Source organism: Aulonocara stuartgranti, assembly GCF_965226115.1.
Source record: "Aulonocara stuartgranti genome assembly, chromosome: 3".
NCBI lineage: Eukaryota > Metazoa > Chordata > Actinopteri > Cichliformes > Cichlidae > Aulonocara > Aulonocara stuartgranti.
The window spans coordinates 58,090,020-58,112,056 of record NC_138941.1 but is presented as its reverse complement, the minus strand read 5'-3'; the positions used below and the strand labels follow the sequence as shown (position 1 = coordinate 58,112,056).

At 41.1% G+C, this 22,037-nt stretch overlaps 2 protein-coding genes across 2 annotated transcripts; one reads left to right on the top strand and one right to left on the bottom strand.

Annotated features, from left to right (window-relative positions):
• Positions 1 to 2,752: 2,752 nt before the first annotated feature.
• LOC309701754 (high affinity immunoglobulin epsilon receptor subunit alpha-like) lies at positions 2,753 to 7,168 on the top strand. Its single transcript, XM_082525971.1, has 7 exons — positions 2,753 to 2,819; positions 2,908 to 2,961; positions 3,166 to 3,417; positions 3,687 to 3,938; positions 4,605 to 4,658; positions 6,568 to 6,612; positions 7,082 to 7,168. Exons 1-7 carry the CDS (start codon positions 2,789 to 2,791, stop codon positions 7,153 to 7,155), a joined length of 762 nt encoding a protein of 253 aa, XP_082382097.1. The 5' UTR covers positions 2,753 to 2,788; the 3' UTR covers positions 7,156 to 7,168.
• A 12,100-nt stretch (positions 7,169 to 19,268) lies between these two features.
• LOC309703146 (histone H1-like) lies at positions 19,269 to 20,450 on the bottom strand (the record flags this gene model as incomplete). Its single annotated transcript, XM_082527856.1, has 1 exon — positions 19,269 to 20,450. A coding segment is annotated over one exon (393 nt), but the record flags the coding sequence as incomplete, so codon positions are not given.
• Between the last annotated feature and the right edge of the window lie 1,587 nt (positions 20,451 to 22,037).

The window sequence follows — 22,037 nt, the reverse complement described above, 5'->3', positions numbered from 1 at the left end:
ACTAGGTTTATATCTGGGACTCTCCACCATTTGACCTTAGAACTGAAGAAGCTTCTCGGATGAGAGGTGAAACGTCTTCAAGCAACTTAAAGAAGTCCAGACGCTTTTCTTTGCAAGCTCCTTTGACTACGATGACCTGGATGACTGAGAACCTTCACAGACACTTTTAGATTTTCCCATTAACATATTAAACCAATTACATCTCTTAAATCACACCCTGTCGAATGCAGCATTGTATGTCTGAAACACACACTCAAATTAAGTTCAACCTGAGGTAACTGACACATGAACTCACACTAGTTCATGAACTGACCCAAGTACTTCATTCAATGACATTTAAGGTCATCAATGGCTCAGTGCTTCGCCCTAATGAGCCACTGTGGGAAGTTATACATATATATAAAAGAAAGACATGAAACATGCAGTCATTTTGTTTTGAGTGGTGTGTACAGCTCTGCAAACAAATTAGCAGCAGTTTATGGAATGCAGAGTCTAGTCAGTTATTTTTTTGGGCCATCATGTGACTTCAGAAATTTTACATATGACCAGCATCACCGTCTCTTCAGTACCAGTTCATCAGCTTACCCATGTTGGTAAAGGGCTCTCTGTTCTCATTCTATGACCAAGTTTTTGTATACTTGCCTTTATCTCTTTGTGCTACAGTGCCCTTATCAAGCTTCTGCTCCACTTCACAGCTGTGCTCACCATTCAGACGCTGGTTAAACTCTTACTGGATTCACACCACCGAACCCCATGTTCTGTTTTTTTCTTGGATGGATATCTTTACCACATATACCCTCCTGCCACCAACGTTCAAAGAGAACTCTGGATTTCAGGTCAGCCACCTGGACATACAGGTTTTGATTCCACTCACGGGCACAGGGAGGAGAGAGACCGGGCAGTAGGGGATTCTCTGGCTGGCTGGAGTGACATCAAATAACCAGCTCACAAAATAAAACAAAATTAAAACCAGACATTATGATATAGACTTAAAATTGGCACTGATGTATTTTCTAAATTCTATTGTATTGGAAATTTCTTTATTCTTTATTTATTCTATGTATTGATCATTTACTCCTGTCACCAGTTGTATGCATGTGGAATGGTATCACAAGTGGGCCTCGTGTTTATTGCACCTTCACAGAGGGCCTATTGAGTGGGTTGAAGACATCCAAGCGTTTATATATATATATATATATATATATATATATATATATATATATATATATATATATATATATATATATATATAGAAGGCAACATTGCAGACATAGAGGACAGTTACAAGTACCTGGGGATCCCGCAGACAAATGGGAACCATGAAGAGGCCGCTAGAAAGGCTGCAACCACCAAGTACCTGCAGAGGGTCAGGCAAGTCCTGAGGAGTCAGCTGAATGGTAAGAACAAGATCCGGGCCATCAACACGTACGCCCTGCCCGTGATCAGGTACCCTGCTGGGGTAATAGGCTGGCCAAAGGAGGAGATAGAAGCCACTGACATAAAGACAAGAAAGCTCCTTACCATGCATGGAGGGTTTCACCCCAAGTCCAGCACCCTGAGGCTGTACGCTAAGCGGAAGGAAGGGGGCCGGGGACTGGTGAGTGTCAGCACCACAGTCCAGGATGAGACAACAAACATCCAAGAATACATTGGGAAGATGGCCCCAACTGACCGAGTGCTCAGTGAATACCTCAGGCAGCAGAAACGCAAGAAAGAGGAGGAAGACGAGGAACCATCATGGAAGGACAGGTCCCTGCACGGTATGTACCACCGGCAGATAGAGGAGGTGGCTGATATCCAGAAATCCTACCAGTGGCTGGACAAAGCTGGACTGAAAGACAGCACAGAGGCACTAATCATGGCAGCACAAGAACAAGCTCTGAGCACAAGATCCATAGAGGCTGGGGTCTATCACACCAGGCAAGACCCCAGGTGCAGGCTGTGTAAAGATGCCCCAGAGACAATCCAGCACATAACAGCAGGGTGCAAGATGCTAGCAGGCAAGGCATACATGGAACGCCATAACCAAGTGGCCGGCATAGTGTACAGGAACATCTGTGCCGAGTATAACCTGGAAGTCCCAAGGTCAAAATGGGAGATGCCCCCAAGGGTGGTGGAGAATGACCGAGCTAAGATCCTATGGGACTTCCAGATACAGACGGACAAAATGGTGGTGGCTAACCAACCGGACATAGTGGTGGTAGACAAACAGAAGAAGACGGCCGTAGTGATCGATGTAGCGGTTCCGAATGACAGCAATATCAGGAAGAAGGAACACGAGAAGCTGGAGAAATACCAAGGGCTCAGAGAAGAGCTCGAGAGGATGTGGAGGGTGAAGGTAACGGTGGTCCCCGTGGTAATCGGAGCACTAGGTGCGGTGACTCCCAAGCTAGGCGAGTGGCTCCAGCAGATCCCGGGAATAACATCGGAGATCTCTGTCCAGAAGAGCGCAGTCCTGGGAACAGCTAAGATACTGCGCAGGACCCTCAAGCTCCCAGGCCTCTGGTAGAGGACCCGAGCTTGAAGGATAAACCGCCTGCAGGGGCGTGCTAGGTGTTTATATATATATATATATATATATATATATATATATATATATATATATCATAGGTCATACTTGTGACATTATCATCCTCATAGCAGCTGATGATGTGTCCTACAGTTTCTTGGTACCATTTGCATCTGCATCAACATGAGACGAAAATTAGACAGGAAGAGGAAGTACCGACCTACATTTTGTCTTTGGTGTATTTCAGTCTGACGCTCTCACAGTCTTCAGTGAGACATTATGGAGATTACAGCTCTCAGTATTCGACTTTGTAAGTACTGATTCTACATATCAATTGTTCATTACATTTTCAACTATAACATACGTCTGATTTAGAGCATTTTCATTTGTCGTTTCAGTGACTGCTGTTTTAGTCCTGATCACCGTACAAACTGACCACGGTAACATTGCTGGTGAGTTAAAAATAGTTTGTTCCTGATATAAACGCAAATGTTTGGATTTGATTTAGCGCAAGCAGATTCTTCCCAGCACTGATGTCTCAAAATCTAGTGGAATTAGCACTTTCATTTTTTTTAGTAATAGCCACACCTGTTGGAAGATTTTTTGTTTGTTTTAAGAAGAGATAATTGCTTTCCTTCTTCACATCTCCGTCTCAGGTGCAGTTTTCCCTCGCTTTTCTCCAAACAGATTTCAATTCTTTGAATACGAGTCTGTTTCGGTACATTGTGAGGAAGATGACAGCATCACTGAATGGAGTGTGAAATGGAAATCCCATAAAATAACAAATTCTTCCCACACATCTACATCACCCTGCACAATTTATCCAATCTTTGAAAGACACAGTGGACAATACTGGTGTGAAAATGAAGATGGCAAACGAAGTGAGGCTGTTAACATCACAGTCACTGGTATGTGGTATCTATCTATCTATCTATCTATCTATCTATCTATCTATCTATCTATCTATCTATCTATCTATCTATCTATCTATATATATATATATATATATATATATATATATATATACATATATATATATATATATATATATATACATATATACATACATATATATATGTATATGTCTGTGTGGTAATATGTGTATTACCATAGTCAGATGTTTATTAAATCACGTAATGAAGTAATTAATAAAATGCATTTTCATCACACTTCGCAGCTGGATTTGTGATCTTGGAAGCCCCGACGCATGGTGTGAAGGAGGGAAATGAGGTGACCCTTAAATGTACAAACAAGAAAACTCAGTCAGAACACATAACTGACTTCTACAGAGATGGTGTTTCTCTCGGGACCTGGTATCAAAGCAGCATGACCATCAAAAATGTCTCCAAGTCAGATGAAGGACTCTACAAGTGCAGTATATCTGGAGCTGGAGAATCACCAGAGGGCTGGTTAGCTGTTATAAAACAATGTAAAAAAAAAATTTCTTTTGCATTTTTAAGTATATTTGTATTTTGTTTTTGTTGTATATGCTCATGTTTAACATATTCTTTTCAGCACCTTCCAAAGAGACTGAGCTTTCACAAAGTCTCTTCTCTAAAACACTCACTTTGCTGTGGACTGTTATCTGTGTTTTATTGGTGGATCTATTGGTGGTCGGCTTGCTCCTGCAAAACAAATATGAAGGTATTTGCTAATATGACAGATATTGCTATCCTAATATTTGGCAGATAATTTAACGTTACTACAAAAATTATATATATATATATATATATATATAGGTCCGTCATCCTATTCATGACGGACCTATGGATATGGGAATAACATCTGGGAATAACATCGGAAATCTCTGTCCAGAAGAGCGCAGTCCTGGGAACAGCTAAGATACTGCGCAGGACCCTCAAGCTCCCAGGCCTCTGGTAGAGGACCCGAGCTTGAAGGATAAACCGCCCGCAGGGGCGTGCTGGGTGTTTTTTATATATACATACACATAGGACACTATTATGCTTTTTTAATGTATTAGCTGCTGACATTTTGATTATTATATATATCAATCCAGTAACATCCCCTACCCCTCTTTGCTACATCTCCCCTGCTCTCTTTCCTACTGATTGATTTTCTTTGTTGTGTCCTTCAGTATCAGCCTGTTTTTCATCACTACAAGGGTCACGCTCATGTGAAGACAACACAGGTGAGAAACGCCATCCTCATTTAGTGGCTTTTTCAGTGACTAAAAACTTGCAACATGAGTCCTAGATATGCCCAAGCCAGTTTGCCCTTTTGTTTTGATTCCATGACAATTTTAGAGTTTAATGTTACTTTATTTTCTAACAGTAATAATTTTGTTCAGACAAAAGCAAATTTTCTTTTACTATAAAAGCTGTACAAATGTGCAATATACAGTTCCCTTTAAACTCTTGTGCACTCAAACATTTAGGCAGAAACATAAGGGCAGACAGCAGAGGTGCTTTTGAGAAGTCTTATCACAAAGAAAAAAAACACTAATAATGTCTGGATGTTCAATCTGATGTTACAGGCATACAGATTTTAATTAACTACAGGGTCATTCTCTGTAACATCAGACAAATCTGAGTTCCCATATGAGTCCTCTCAAAAACAGCTGATTTCCAAAGTAACTTGTACAGTGCATCCTGAAAGTATTAACAGCGCTTTACTTGTTCCACATTGTGTCATGTTACAGCCGTATTTCAAAATGGATTACATTCACTTTCACCTCAAAATTCTACAGCCAATAGAGCGCAATAAGAAACTCAAGAAAAAAAATGTTTAATAGAAAACTAAACTATACAGGTACATAACTACTCACAGCCTCTGCCATGACAATCAAAACTGAGCTCAGGTTCCTCCTATTTCCACTAATCATCTGTCAAATGTTTGTACAACTTGACTGGCGTTCACCTGTGGTATATTCAGTCAATTGGACATGATTTGTAAAGGTGGACACCTGTCTATACAAGGTCCCATAGTTGACAGTGCATATCCGAGTGCAAACCAAGCAATGAAGTCTAAGGACTTGTCTGTAGACCTCTGAGACAGGATTGTATTGAAGCACAGATCTAAGTAAGGGTACAGAAAAAAAATTCTGGCAGTGAGCACAGTGGCCACCATCATTCGTAAAACTGAAGAAGTCTGGAACTACTCCGGTGTTGCATGTGGAGACAGGAGAACCTTCAAGGACAACTATTTCCACAGCACTCTACCAATGAGGCTTGTATAGTAACATGACCAAATGGAAGCCACTCCTCAGTAAATGGCATATGACAGACCCCCTAGAGTTGCCAAAAGGAAGGACTCTCAGACCATAGAGAAACAAAATTATCTGATCTGATCCGACCTGAATGCACTGCGTGACATCTGAAGGAAACCAGGTACTGCTCATTGCCTTGCCACTGCCATGCCTTCAGTGAAACATGGCAGTCTATTAGCTCTGCGATAGACTGGCGACCTGTCCAGGGTGCACCCTGCTCTCGGATAGCGTCCAGACCCAAGCACGACCTTAATTTGGATGAGCGGAAGAGAATGGATAGATGTATGTGCTTCAGTTCTCTGAAGAATAGGTGACAGTCTCTTCTTGAAAATATGGATCAATGTCTGCTCTGGATACTTTTGGTCCTGTGATGGAAACAAATATATCAAATTCAGAATGTTTCTTTTTTCAGGAAAATACGTAAATTTTATTATTATTTTATGCAAACAAGAAACAGTGTGAGAGGAATATTCTAGAATTTACATACGTATACCTGTAATTTAAATAAGTTTTTCACCTGTGTTTTCAGGAAAATATGTAAATTTTATTATTATTTTAATGCCTTCAGTGAAGCATGGCACTGGATTATACTGTGGGGATGTTTGTTTCACCAGAAACTGGGAGACTAGTAAGGGTTAAGGGAAAAATGTTTCCCAAGGAGACATCCTTGATGACCTCAGAAATGTTCAACAAATGCATCCAATTTTCTGAAATGCTGACATTAATTGAACAGTAGTACTTAAAATATTTCTATGATAATGCATCCATAACATGCATGTTAAAATCCTCACATTAAATCAACATAATGCCTCCTTTTTTTCTAACATTTCAGGCTTGCAAGAAGAGTACACACAAGTGGCATATGCTGTACAGAAAGGTAAACTTTTTGAGTCATTTATATTTTGTGGGGGTTTTCAAGAATTAAATGAGTACATAAATGACAGCATGTGAGAGAATATTTAGGTTTTCAGGTTTAATCTTACATTGTTAGATGGAGACAAATCAAGATGACTCAATTGCCACAGTGAGCAACCACTGGACAACCACTGGACAACTATTGAGTGTGTGTGTGTGTGTGTGTGAATGTGTGTGTGTGTGAGAGAGAGAGTATATATCCACATACACACTTGAAAAGCCTGTTAAAAGCCTAATTGTAGTCTATTGAGCTGTATATGAGCTAAATACTTAACACAGGTGAAAAACTTATTTAAATTACAGGTATACGTATGTAAATTCTAGAATATTCCTCTCACACTGTTTCTTGTTTGCATAAAATAATAATAAAATTTACGTATTTTCCTGAAAAAAGAAACATTCTGAATTTGATATATTTGTTTCCGTCACAGAACTAAAAGTGTCCAGAGCAGACATTGATCCATATTTTCAAGAAGAGACTGTCACCTATTCTTCAGAGAACTGAAGCACATACATCTATCCATTCTCTTCCGCTCATCCAAATTAAGGTCGTGCTTGGGGCTGGAGGCTATACGAGAGCAGGATGCACCCTGGGCAGGTCGCCAATCTATTGCAGAGCTAGCACATTGAGACCATTCACACTCACATTTACACCTTTGGGCAATTTAGAATCATTAATGAGTCTAACCATACTAATTGACTGATTAATGGAAGATCATACACAGTTTATTTTCTGGACTTACATTAGACATTAACAGTTATTATCCCATAAATGTAACGTTTGCTCCTCTTGAATGGCACATCTAAGTTTTTCTATATCTATTTTTTTTTAATTGTGAGCTTTTCTTTATCTCTCCAGTCACTGTAATTTATAAAGCCACAATAATAAACAAATATTAAAGAAATAACAGTTTTTTAGCAGTTACTGTTTGATGTTTTTTGGATAACACAAAAGTCACAGGAAGATGCTTGAAGTAGACTGAAATGAACCTTGCTGAAGATTCCCAAGGACCAGAGTTTCAGGAAATGAAAGTTAAAAAAAAAAACAGTTGAAGAGCCGAATATATATTTTTTATTTATTTATTTTATTTAACTAGGATGATCCCATTGAGATTAAAAACGTATTTTTCAAGGGAGACATGGCCAAGATAGGCAGCAGCAAATGTCTCACAGTTACAAATATTACTCAATTAAACATAAATAGCAACAACACACATGCTAAAATAAATTTATATATATATATATATATATATATATAATAAAATTTAATACAATTCAGTAAAACGGACAAACAATCTAAATGAAACAGTTGCATGTTATGGACTTCGCCTCAAGGATTCTTAGTTCAGATTTAAAAGCACTTAATTAAATGAACTGAGTCTTTTTCCAGTCGCTCTGCAGTTCGTTCCAAGCCAAGGGTGCTAAACGGACAAAAGCTCTTTTGTCAAATTCAGTTCGGGCAAATGGAACAGAAAGCAGCAATTAACCTTGTGGACGAAGAGAATAACAACCAGCATGTTTCACTGCAAGCAGGGAACCTATATAGGACGGCAGCAATCGAAGTATTGCCTTACATATAAAACTATGGGTGGGTTTTGATAATCGATTTATTGATTAAAATCAATTCTAGCTTGGATAATGGAATATCAATTCATTAAAACCCTGAATCAATTTTTAAATATAACTTTATTTTGCCCGAAACGCCAGAATCTCAGGTTAAACCTCACAAAATTTCCACAACCACCAAACAGCTAAAACAGTAAATGAGAGCAGGTCCACGGATTCTGCACAAAGACATAAACACAAAGTGTGGACCTGCAAACGCATTACAATCAGTGAGATGTCGCCCTTCTCACTCGATGGCACGTACACGGACATGCTGTAGGGGCTGAAAGCCGACATCTCACTGATTCTGATGCGTTGGCGGGTCTGCACTTTGTGTTTGCGTCCTTTTTGCGCTAGATTCTGAAGATGCAGGTTTTTTCTCTCTCCAACCAAAATTGACTGAACCAGCAGCAAAAGAAGATCCAAACTATGGTTCACATAAACATCGTCATGAATTCCCTATTAATTTTGCTGTTTTGCTTCCACCAAGATAAAATCACACTTCCTCCACAGCTCTCTCTCTCTCGGTGTACTTAAAGAACAGTTTCCAATCTCAAATCTCTGTTTTCTGCATTATTCGCTTGCTTATTACCCACCAGTCTACCGTTGTTTACAGCGCTGTTGGCCGCTGTTTTCTTTTCTTTCTTTTTTTTACTTCCAACAATAAAACCTAATTTCTGCTATTCAATACTGAACAAATTTAGACTTCTTAAAATTATGCAAAATTACAAAACCATTAGCTGTGTCTCTAAACCTCTGTAACTTTGCTCTGCTTCACTTCAGCAGCATCAGGTAATGTTCATATGTTGATTCATGGTTTTCTTCAGTTTTTGTTATATTGCAGAATATTTTTTGGGTTATCTGCTACAAAAAGCCAAGCCAAGAAAATCTCCTTCATGTTTTTCTGTGTTTTATGCTCAGTTACTTTAACACAAAGGCATCTGCTGTGATGCTTACACCTCTTATTAAGTCTCACCAGTGTTAGCTTTGGTTTTATAGAATTAAAAATATGGATATGTAAAAGGTATTTTAGTTTCTTTGTTGAGATGTTGAGCAGATATCAAACATCTGCTCAACATCAACATCTGCTATGCATAAGCACATACCTTTAAAGCATGCTTTAAACAGCAAATGCTGTCGTTTATCCAGGGAGAGGGTTTTGAAACGGGATAGTCTAGTTTTAATAGGGCAAATATTATCTAAAATAGAAAGATAATAATTATTAAAAATATTTGTTAATAAATCAACATCGTTACAAGCAGGCAAAATTGAAGGAATTGTTTGGCCCATTTCCTTTATTTCGAAAACAACATGAGCTTTGTTTTGTCTGCATTGAGAACAAGTTTAAGCTGAAGTAAAGAGAGCTGGACAGCTGGATGAGAGTTGAACCACAGCTGTAAATAACTGTCTCATCAGCATAGAAGTGCAAGTATGTGTATGGCACATTTAGACCAAGATTGTTTATGTAAATGATAAGTAGAAGGGGACCTAATACAGAGAGCTCTGTGGCATCCCCTTGTGCACTGTAACAAATTCAGAACATAGACCATCAGATTCAATACATTTAGACCTATTACTGAGTTCTGAAACCAATAAAGTTATACTCTCACTTCCTTGGGCTCACATAATTAGGTCTTCTTTCTAAAACAGCTATAATCAAAGTAAGTTTCAGTGGCAACCAGTAGATTCTGCCTAATATTACACATACTAACATACAAATATAATGTAACATACAAATATAAATAATGTTTTTATTTAAATTTGGAATGTTTTTTTCTGCGCCAATTCCAAGTGTGTAAGATGTTGACAGCTGACCTAGACTGAAGGTCACCCCCACCCTTACTCCCACCCATTGTCTCAACATTGGTCTCTGTCTTGGTTACATTGTTAGTATCAGTTAAACCGCCTTCTTTTCACGGCTCGGTTTCTTACCTGAAGATTCTGCTTATATAAACATAGATGCTGCTTCTTTTTAAATACATTTACTGTGGTTAGCAACCAACATAACAGCACACTGATGTTTTATGTTCCCGTTAACATATTAAACCACAGACATCTATTAAAAACACACCCTCAGTAATGCAGCACTGTGTATTTCTGAAACCCACACACTCAAATGAGGTTTACTGAAGAAGAAGAAGGTGTACTTTATTGGTCCCCGTGGGGAAAATCCCTCTCTGCATTTAACCCATTCACTCAGTGAAGCAGTGGGCAGCCATTGGGCGCCCGGGGAGTAGTGTGTGGGGACGGTACCTTGCTCAGGGGTACCTCAGGGTAGCTGTTCAGGGGAATCGAACCCCCGACCTTCCGATCATGGGGCCGCCACTCTACCTACTGAGCTATCCCTGCCTGACAGGGATACATGAACTGACACATGAACTGGCACTAATATTTAACATTTCTGTTAGTGATAATACTTCTGTTAACCACAGTGTTTAAAAAATAAATAAAAGGATACATAAAGTGCTCAAACTCTCAAATCTTAAAAGTTTTCATTTATATTTCAATCAGTCAGAATGACATTGAAAAGTGAAACTTAGATATAAGTTGCACTGTGTTTAAAAGTCAGTATGATACTGGTTTGAAGAAATAAAATTGAAGAAAAGCTATATCTTTAATATATATTTAATCCAGAGTCTCCAGATTTAAAAATTTTAAAAAATCATCATTGATAGTATTTGCTTAGCCGGAAATACCACGAACAAAACTGGACTCACATTTAATTTGCATGATACGGTTACTGTGTTCAGAGTCTGCTTAAACAGCACTTGGGCTCCTCAACCACAAACTCATATGCCCCAACTCTCCCCTTCGAGAGATGCAGCACATACACTTCTTTTCTTCACTGAGCCCTGGGATAAGAGAATCATTTTAAGAGCCAAGTAATACAAATTTCAGATCGTTTTCAGTGTGATTAAGGTAGTGGGTCTGCTTCAGTTGTGTTTCAGTGAGAATCGTAGTCATGTTTGCGGTGTGATGCTGCAGCTGGATTGCGTAGACTACATGCCTTTGGAACTTCAGGGCATATGTCTCCAGTAGGGGTGAAGCTGTCACTCATTAATTTAGCTGAAACTCCCCACATGGATTTGGTCAATCACATAGATAAGAGTGTGGCTGCTGCTGAGCCACCTCTTGGTCCTCCACCAGCCAAAAAAAACGTGTTCAAGTTCTGCGTGGAAGCATTTTACAGTCAGTGCTGCAGATAAAACCAAAGTGATATGTAATGTGTGTAAAATTCCAATCAGCAGAGACAGAGATATCAAACATCTACTCAACATTTGCTGTGCATAAGCACATACACTTAAAACGTCCTCTCCTGGTACTGTCTGTAGTCGGTATCTCACTGAGGTGATTCAGGCCTATGCAGAACAGCAGTGGGGACAGAGCATCTTCTTGGTAGATCCCGCACATGATGGTGACTTGTGCTATGGGCTTGAGGTTGGCCTCTAGTGTTGTACGCCACATCCCCACTGAGTTCCTGATGAAGGCTCTTAGGGTTGTGTTGATCTTATACAGTTCTAGGCATTCCAGGATCCGTGTGTGGGGCATTGAGTCATAGGCCTTCTTGTAATCAATCCAGGCAGTGTACAGGTTGGTCAGTCTGGTCCTGCAGTCTCGGCTGACTGCTTGGTCTGCCAGTAGCTGGTGTTTTGCGCCTCTGGTATTCTTGCCCATCCCTTTCTGTGCCCCACTCATGTATTGAGCCATTTGCCTGTTCATCTTAGCTGCTATGATGCTGACAGGAGCCTCCATGTGGTGCTGAGGCAGGTTATTGGTCGGTAGTTGGATGGGACCGGTCCCTTCTGGGGGTCTCTCGTCAACTAGCAGCTGGTTCATTTGTGCTGCCAAACGCTCGTGGAGTGCAATCAGCTTCTTTAGCCAGTAGGCGTGAACCATGTCGGTTCACTGAGCTACTAGTTGCTTCTCCATTATTGTGGATGTTGGCTTTCAAAGCATCCATAGGTTCCTCATCCTTTTCATGTAACCCCTTCTGCCAGGGGCTGTGAGAGCACTTCCTTCTTTCGAATGTTGGAACACTGCGCTAATAGTTGTTTCGCCATCATTGTGGATGTTGGGTATCGAAACACCCATAGGTCCAGGCGACGTCCAAGCTGGCATGCCTTCATATTTATCTGTCTCGCTCATGTCTATGAATCACTGAGTTAAAAGATAGGATCATGGCAAAACTTGAAAATTTGATCTCTGGATAATAACCCATTTCCTACTTTGAAAAAAAAAGAATGCCAAGTTGTGATTTGCAGGAAATGCAGATCATGTGTTGTAAACTTGAACCAAATTCAGACAGGCACAAGCAGATTGCAGAGAACAAAAACTCCCTTCAAATCATCCCTGAAGATCATTCCCCTCCCTAAACACAGTTATGACCTACGTGTCCTCCCAGGAACAGGAAATACTGAACAAAATGTGCAAACCCCCCCCCCCGAAATTATTAATTAAAAAATACAGTTCTTAGTACAAAGACTTCGCTTAAATTTTTAAAAAAAAATTTAACATGGTAACAAATCCGGTCAATTCTTAGCTAAACAGTTAAAGACAAATAAAGAAAAAAACAACTATATGTGGTGTTAAAGACTAATCTCGGAACACAATATATGACCCTGAAAGAATAAACAACATTTTTAGGGATTTCTATTAAACTTTATATTCACCACAAATGAAATCTACAGTTCTTCCGATGAATTGCTCCTTACATAATTCTTCTTCTACCCCACTGCAATCTGGAAATATTAAATATTTAGGTATTAATGTCTCTCCTAAGCTTGTAGATTTGACTAAATTAAACCACATCCCACTTTTAAAGACAGTAGAAGGCGATCTAGCCAGACGGAAATCTCTAATCATTTCACTCATGGGAAGGGTCTTGCCAAAAATAAATTATTTATTTTCAATGATCCCGAGTAAACCATCACAAGACTGGTTCAGATCTCTAGATTCACATATTTCTAAATTCCTTTGGAATGATAAACCACTGTGTATCAACTTAAAAATGCTACAAAGGACCAAGGATAAAGGAGGACTAGATCTGCCTAACTTTCAACACTACTTCTTAGCCAACAGGCTTCAATTCATCTCTGGATGGTTAAAACATACCTTCTTAGATGAGCCTTGGCTAGATGTAGAACAGGCACTATACAATAATCTAGAGATGTCAGACCTACCATTAGGTCAAACATCAAATGACATGATTGCTTTAAAAGCATCAACATAAGATAAGATAAGATAAGATAACCTTTATTAGTCCCACACGTGGGAAATTTGTTTTGTCACAGCAGGAAGTGGACAGTGCAAAAGTTATGATGCAAAAATTAGAATACGATAAGAATAAATACAGTACACAACTGTACAGAATAGAATAAAATAAAATAATATACTATATACAGTAGAATAAAATAGAATAAAAATATACAATAAGATAAAAATAGAATACAAATGCTATATACACTGAGTAAAAATACAACGATGCCAGAAAAGATTATTGCACATAGTATTATTGCATATGTATGGATGTGTGTGTTTGTTCAGTTAAAGTCTTTGTTGTGGAGTCTGACAGCAGTGGGGAGGAAAGACCTGCGAAATCTCTCCGTCCCACACCGTGGGTGCCGCAGTCTCCCACTGAAGGAGCTGCTCAGTGCTGTCACAGTCTGCTGCATGGGGTGGGAGATGTTGTCCAACAGGGATGACAGCTTAGCCGCCATTCTCCTCTCACTCACCACCTCCACTGGGTCCAGAGGGCATCCTAGGACAGAGCTGGCCCTTCGGATCACCCTGTTCAGTCTCTTCCTGTCCCCGGCAGAGATGTTGCCACCCCAGCAGACCACACCGTAAAAGATAGCTGAGGCCACCACAGAGTCATAGAAGGTCTTCAGGAGTGGGCCCTCCACTCCAAATGACCTGAGTCTCCGCAGCAGGTACAGCCTGCTCTGCCCTTTCCTGTAGAGGGCGTCTGAGTTTTGAGTCCAGTCCAGTCTCTTGTTCAGATGAACACCAAGGTACCTGTAGCTGTCCACAGCCTCGATGTCCATACCCTGGATGTTCAGTGGTTGCAGTGGAGAATGCTTGTGCCTGCGGAAGTCTACCACCAGCTCCTTGGTTTTACTGGCATTGATCTGGAGGTAGTTCAGCTGGCACCAGTCCACAAAGTCTTGAGTCAGTCCTCTGTACTCCTTGTCGTCCCCATCAGTGATGAGGCCGACTATTGCAGAGTCATCAGAGAACTTCTGCAGGAAGCACTGGGTGGAGTTGTGGGAGAAGTCTGCAGTGTAGATGGTGAAGAGGAACGGAGCCAGAACCGTTCCCTGTGGGGCCCCCGTACTGCAGACGACCCTGTCCGACACACAGCCCTGAGTCCTCACATACTGTGGTCGGTCGGTGAGGTAGTCCAGAATCCAGGTAGTGAGGTGATGGTCCACTCCAGAGTTCTCCAGCTTGTCCTTCAGAACCGAGGGAAGAATGGTGTTGAAGGCACTGGAGAAATCAAAGAACATGATTCTCACAGTGCTTCCAGCGGTCTCCAGGTGAGCGAGGGAACGATGTAGGAGGTGAATGACGGCATCATCTGCTCCAATGCCAGGCTGGTAGGCAAACTGAAGTGGGTCTAGTGATGAGCTTGTTAGGCGCCGAAGCTGAGCCAGGACCAACCGCTCCAGGGTCTTCATCAGGTGGGATGTCAGAGCCACCGGCCTGTAGCTGTTGAGGTCCTTGGGGCGTGAAGTCTTTGGCACTGAAACAACACAGGAGGTTTTCCAGAGCTGTGGGACTCTTCCCAGCCTCAGGTTGAAGAGGTGCTCCATCACCCCACACAGTTGGTCCGCGCAGGACCTGACGACCCTCGAGCTGATGCCATCTGGGCCCGCTGTCTTCTTGCCATTAATCCTCCTCAGTTCCCTCCTAACCTGGGTGGTTGAGAGAGACAGGCTGGAGCCTTGTGTTGAGTGTGTATTGGATGCTGTTGTTGGGGGTGGGGGGGAGTGAGCAGGGTGAATAGAAGAGGTGTGAAGTGTCTGAGGTGTCAGAGGTGGAACAGCAGCAGTGGGGGTGGGTGAGTGATAGGTTTGTAGCTTGAACCTATTCGCTGGAACGTTAAGACAATATAATTACACTGCTAAGCAAGACACAAATAGGCAAAGTTCTTCATGTTACTCGTGCACGGGAGAGACCGGACAGAGCGCCGTCCCTTCGCTTGACCCCAGTTGCTCTCGTCCGTTCTCCCATACACTGTCCTTTTATTGAGGTTACATGAATATGCATAGGTTCATTAACATACGACGTCTACATACAAACAAAGAGTACCTTGCCTGTGTGTGTGTGTGTGTGTGTGTGTGTGTGTGTGTGTGTGTACTGCTGATCAAAGGGTCAAACATCCTTGGTCAGGAAGAGGGTAGCCTCCCCCTCACCCTAGATGGTTCATCCTAGATAACACGGTGAGGAAGTCCTGCAGTTCATCTAAACAAAGAGCACTTAGACTAGAACAGACGCAACTACGTTAATCCTACCATAAAACAATAAGACATGGTATGACCTCTCATGCTCCCAAAGTGCTGTCTAATACACACAAAGTTTGCAGACTATCAAGGATCAAAACCTCTACCAATCTACAACTAATTACAAAACTCTAAGCATATATAAGTAAATATTTCTAAGCATAAATGACAATCAACAATACAAATCTAACATTTCCCCCCTTTTTGACCTTTATGCTTGAAAAGTTCCCAGGTATGAATACCTCATGTCTGACAGTTTCAATGCAAACCTTTTTATACTCAGCATATGTCAAATCACCCTAAATTACTGAAAAGGTACACAGTTTAACAAATGTATTAGCAGTTATCCCATTCCTCATTGATCTCATCTCATGGCAAACTGCATCCCACAAACAAACAAATTGTTAATTTAATAGTGAAAATAAGAAGATAACATTTCCAAAAACATCTCAGCTTGGTGGTGCTTCCTCCAGGTGTGCACATCACATGTCTCTCTGCAGAGTGGTTTGAGTTCTGCAGGGCGACATGAATGTCTCTTCTAGTTGTTTCGTTGTCCATAGGACCAGAGTCCAAATGTATGTAGAATAAACATTCAAACATACCAATTGGTTTTGTTGTTTGTCAACATGGGTCTCAGCTATTTCCAAAGCTGCAGACCTCTCAGCACTCTAGTTTTATGGCCTCTTACCAGCCCCCATCACCTGACTTCAGACCTTCGTCTTGTGAGGGGGATATTTATGACTCCTTAATTGTCCACGCTCTGCAGAAAAGCTCTCTGTGGAAAGGGTGCTGGGTTCCGTCATCTTACTGCTGTTATGATCCCAGCAGCCTTCAGAGTGTCATCGTATGCACAGTACAGTGGCACAGCATTAGGTGATGTTCATAGGAAACTGCTGTCATCACCACCATAGCTTCTGGTTCCTGTGCTTTCACAGAATCATGATGTCATCCTCGAACTCCTTCTGCGCTGTCGATGGAGCTTGGCACGCTCCCCTCATCCCACGAGTTTTCATGTTCCAACGCTGCTGAAGGTTTAAGGCAGAGCACATCGTACACCTTAGTTGTCTTCCTCAGCGTCAATATTGAATCTTTCATTTTATTTAAAATCTCCTGGAAGCTCAGTAGCACAGCCCTCTGTGTGATGTCTGCTGTGCTGAAGATGATCTCTGATCCTCCTGAAGCCTCTCTCCTGGCCTCAGCTCCCATCTTGTGGACGATCCTCTCCTCTATTTTGCAGGCAGTTTCATGGTCCTTGCTGTGGCTCCAAGGTCTGACCTCATGATGGGCCCCAACCAGCTTGACCTTTGACCTCAACCACTGCCTGGCTGTCAGCTATGCCTGGAATGGTTCACGCTTCTCACTGGGCCTCTGAAGATTTCTCAGGAGATTACTGCTGCACCTGTATTTCCTTGCTAAGAAGAAAAACTTCTATTTGGAGAGCATGTCAACAATCATCAAACCACATTCTTTAGTTCAGTGAACTTCACTTATAGGCCATCAAAGCCTCATCTGAACATGGATGCACCACTTGCATAGGTTTAATACTTGTAAATAAACGGCTAATCACACAAATCACTGCAACAATAATAGTAAACATTGTTTAATGTTAATCCTTGCACTCCACCTCTTGACGCATGGACATTCCCATGCGTCAACTCACCAAACCTGGATCCCTGTCTTAAAGAAAAAGATTAGCTAGATCATGTCCCAGGCAACATCAGGGCACCTCCTCCGGAGTAGCTCCGTAACCCTGCAATAAAAGATGTTAGCGTGTGTTGCATATTAAGTTTGCTTAACACCTGGCTCTCCCAGGAGCCTGCATACACACCATCACGGCCTGGAAAGCAAAATCTGGAAGTGAAATCAAACTTCATACCTGTAAACAATTGTATCATAAGAGTAATAAGCATTCAACATCAGCAAGACAAGTGTCATGTGCAGGTTTTCTCAAATCAGTAACTACAACTATTACCCTAATTCACCTCAGACATGGATTATCCCATGTACTCTGTTAACATTAATGTAATCAGTGACTTCTCTTAAGCAAAGTCACTCCACTCATATATTATTATTATGGGTTCAAAAGTGGCCAGCAAATGAGCCCATAATAAACTATTCCATAATTACCGTAATCTCTTATTTCTTGTACTCATGTCACTTGTCCGCTTCAGCTGAATCTTCTAAATGCAGTCTCAGAAAAACAAACATTAGCAACATTGACCATCCTGGTGGGCAGGCGTCGGCCATCCACATTCCAGAGGTGCCATAAAACACCATAAAGTTAACACTCGCTGTGGAAAAAGTAACACTGGTCTCATCACAGTATGTCTCAAACTATATTAATTTCTCCATCAACATATAGCCTGTAACTACAGTTTTCTTCACACATAAACCCAGAAATCTTGTAGTAGAGAAACATTAGCCAGTATTCCTATAAATCACATGATCAAACACATGAAGAACCGTAATGCTGTAAAAACGAAAATGCAAATGTTAGCGCTTGCGCAGGCGTATGCATACTTTGTCACAGTTATCTCTGTGAGCACACAAGCTAGTGAATGACACACACATAGTAAATTCACAGACACAGAAAATGGCATTTAAAATGTTAAATCATCACGCAACCTCGAGTGTTGCTGTCATCTTTCTGCTTCTGTAAAGGGAAGCACACACAGACCCATCTGCACCCCTGCCAGGCGGGGGTCAACTTCACACAGTCGTGTTACATCAGTAAAGTCTTGTCAGCTTTTGTCAGCTTTTACCAGTCAGTCAGTTTGTTTTCCTTTCACTCACTCATTCATGCATTCATTCTTTCTTTCTTTGCTGATAGTGGAACCTATCGTCGCATTTAGTTTCCACTCTCAGCAAAATGACGTCATTTCAAAAAGAAAAAGAAGAACTTTAGTTTGGATTACATCGCTGAATCCTTTTGGACTGGGACTGTCATTTAATAATTGTCCCAAATAAGTGGCTTTCTCCAGAGTCCATTTAAATGTGGAGAACTCACTTGGCACAATTGTCTTGACGACGTGTAACGCTTTTAATTCCCGACTTGCAGATCTGCTCAAAGAAAAGAAATTCACAAGCAAAAATCAGTGCTTGTTCAAAAATGAAAAATAAAAAATAACAGAGATTATCAAACCAAACTCTCAGTGCACTGTGAAAGTATCAAAATAAAAAGGCCTTGTTAAGTCATGACACAAACTCCTCATCATCTTCACAACAGGAGAAGAATCATCAGCTAGATTCACTCCAAACCAACCATCAGCTGCACAACACACCACACCACATAACTATGAGTTTAATCACCAGGTCTGTGCTCTTCACTCATTTAGGTCACAGATCTATTTTATTCAATTTTTCCTTTTTCCCTTCATCATAAAACATGTGACATGCTGTCATGCACTTCATAAAAAAAGTTTGTTCTGACGTATTCAGAGTTGTATATCTAAATACAGAATTCACTCGCACATCAAAGCAGGAACTCAGTGTTTTAGAGTTTCCACTCAAACACATCTCATTCACTCGTGCTAGAATTCAGTCACCTTTCATTAATCTAAAACCAATCAACTAATTTGCATATCAGCTATTAACCCACTAAGTTGACAGGACGACAGGAAAGCATGTTCAAAATATTATCACAAAAGACAATTTCCCTCATACAGTAAATTACTTGCTGCATCAATCAAGCAGGAAGCTTCTCCCAATTTACCATTTTAACACTAAATTTATTGCCTGATCACTGATTTATCAAACCAGGATTTTTTTTCCCACAAAAGTTAAATTGTTGTCCTGCAACTTGGAGAGTCAATTTTTTTTTTTTTTAGGATAAATTCAGTATTTGATAACAAGTGTCTGCTAAATTGAGACTAATTTAACACTGATGAAAGATAACAAGCTAATTTTCATTACATGTGTTTGTGTTATTAGGCAGGTCTAATGCATGTCTGTGGAGCTGCATCTCCAGCAGAGCATGTTCTTAAAGCTGCCTTTCCTACACACTTCTCTGCTATTATTTAATCATTTCTTAACTAATGTGCTATGAGTCTTCATGAGTCATTTTGTGTTTGGAATTGTTAGTAGGGTTAATGCATGTTCTGCTTGTGTGTGTGTGATTTTGTATATGTTTCTATTTTCGCAATGTTTCAGACTCCGTCTCAATTTTCCAACTTAAGCTGTCAGTTTTCTTTTCCCCAGGTTTGCTAACCCAAATTTTGATTTCCCACATTAAATAATTCCTATGTGTTCTCACCTAGTCTTCTCACTCTGTTGTCCTCTCACTCTTTTGTCCTCTCCCACTTCAACAGTCCCGGCAGTTCTCCTTCAGCTTTGTCCTGTCTAGTAGCTGAAGTGCTGCTGCTGCCTTCTTGGGCGACTTCTTAGCAGCTGCTGCCGGTTTCTTGGCTTTGGCCGCGGCGGGCGTCTTAGCTTTGGTCTCAGTAACCCTGTTCATCTTGAAGGATCCGGAGGCCCCGGTGCCCTTGGTCTGCACCAGAGTGCCCTTCGCCACCAGACTCTTGATGGCGGTCTTGACACGGGCCTTGTTCTTGTCCACATCGTAGCCTCCGGCAGCCAGAGCCTTCTTGAGGGCGGCCACGGCTTTCACAATCAGCTCGCCCACACTGGGGCCGACCTTCTTGGGATTGGAAGTCGTCGTCTTCTTCTTCTTGGCCTGAACCTCTGCACAGGGCGCAGGGCGTGTTTATGATGGAGCCTTTCCCACCACAGCGCCGGCACGTTGAGCGCATCATGAAGGGTCCATTTCTTTCATGTAGCTATGGTCGCTAGCCAGCATGCTAGCCGCATGTGGCTTGCCCGAGTCACTCAGTCCTTTTTGAGCATTTCAACATGCTGCCGCCGCAGACCCTGGCCTCAGATCCAGCAAGTTTAGCGCGCTGATCTCCAAAAAAAGTCCCGAAGGCCAGAAAGACGTCAAATAAGTGTCTCGTGCTGAGAACTCAAACAAAAACTCCTCTTCACGCTGCCATCTTGCTCGCCCCTCCGTGAAATTCAACCAATCAGACAGGAAGATGGGTTTGCTTTCTTCTTCTGCTGCTGTTTATCCACATTACTGCTGCTTGTTGGGACTTTTTTGCTCAGGACTTGATGCTGTCTCTTTATCATGTTATTGCTTTGGAGCTGCATTCCTTGTCTTCAGGGAGGGGTGAGAGCTTGCTTGCTTGTGAGGTTGAGAGACACATGGCGCTGTAAATAAGTCAGCCAGAAACTTGGCCTGCATGTTTCCAATGATGTTAAAATATAACTTTCTTCCGACTGCTGCATGTGGAAAATTGATTCAGGTCTGCTTTTCACCTGAAAGTGACAAACTAAAACATGTTCATTATTATCATCACTGCTTAATCAACACACATCTCTCTCTCTCTCTCGCTCTGTGTTTTTGTGAACAATCCTTTCTTAAAAGCAGAAAATGAAATTGTAGTTGTTTTTGGCTGATCAACACAAAACCTTTTTCCTATGATTATTTTTCTTTTTCACTCTTTTTTTTCTTTTTTTTTCGTTACAATAGCTGGTGACCTGCAGAATCACCGCTCTCACTCACAATCAAAGGCAATTACTTTTACACAGCGCACAAAAACACTGTGATGTCAGACACATTCACACTCACTTTTTCATCTGCATAAATAAACCATATGGCTGGAGATATGTGCCATGGTGATCCATAAGCATGATCACCAGTTTATTTAATTATTTTTAATCCAACAAAACAAATAAACAAAAACATGATGCTGATGCTACACACACACACGAGTCAAGGTGCAGAAAAACTGCTCATGGAAACGCTGCACACTCTCTGTTTCCCTCTCTTTGAGTAGTTCTCAGACAGCTCTTGATCTGATAATGTGTAGCTTGCTCATCAGCTCAAAAAACAAAAACAAAACTGCAACGCGACATCACACAGTAGTTGCTCTGCCCACAGCGGCAAAGTCTTACACTTTCATATTCAACTCAGCTTCTCCATCATGTACTTTTAGATGTTTCATACAGGGTTCAGCATATTAGTTGTTTTCACAGGTGTGCTCTACATCTCAACAATGGCTCATAATAAGACGACAGTCTTTCACACAGGTCAAGTGCCTCTATGCACTTCATTAGTTTAAATATTTACCTATATCACTTCTCCTCACATGTCATTGTACTGAATTTAAGCAACCACAAGCTTAATGTAGATTACTTTTAACAACTATCCACCTCAATAACGTCTATGGTTTGGCACACAGGCTGTTAACATTTTGTGTCAGGAAGGGGTGGGGGGAAAGCC

What these genes read in the sequence shown, in the direction of transcription:
- LOC309701754 (XM_082525971.1), top strand. Translation starts at nt 2,789, where the DNA reads ATGGAGATTACAGCTCTCAGTATTCGACTTT. An exon ending in GTTAGCTGTTATAAAACAAT is followed by an intron (nt 3,939 to 4,604) that starts GTAAAAAAAAAA and finishes TGTGTCCTTCAG; the next exon opens with TATCAGCCTGTTTTTCATCA. An exon ending in CTCATGTGAAGACAACACAG is followed by an intron (nt 4,659 to 6,567) that starts GTGAGAAACGCC and finishes CTAACATTTCAG; the next exon opens with GCTTGCAAGAAGAGTACACA.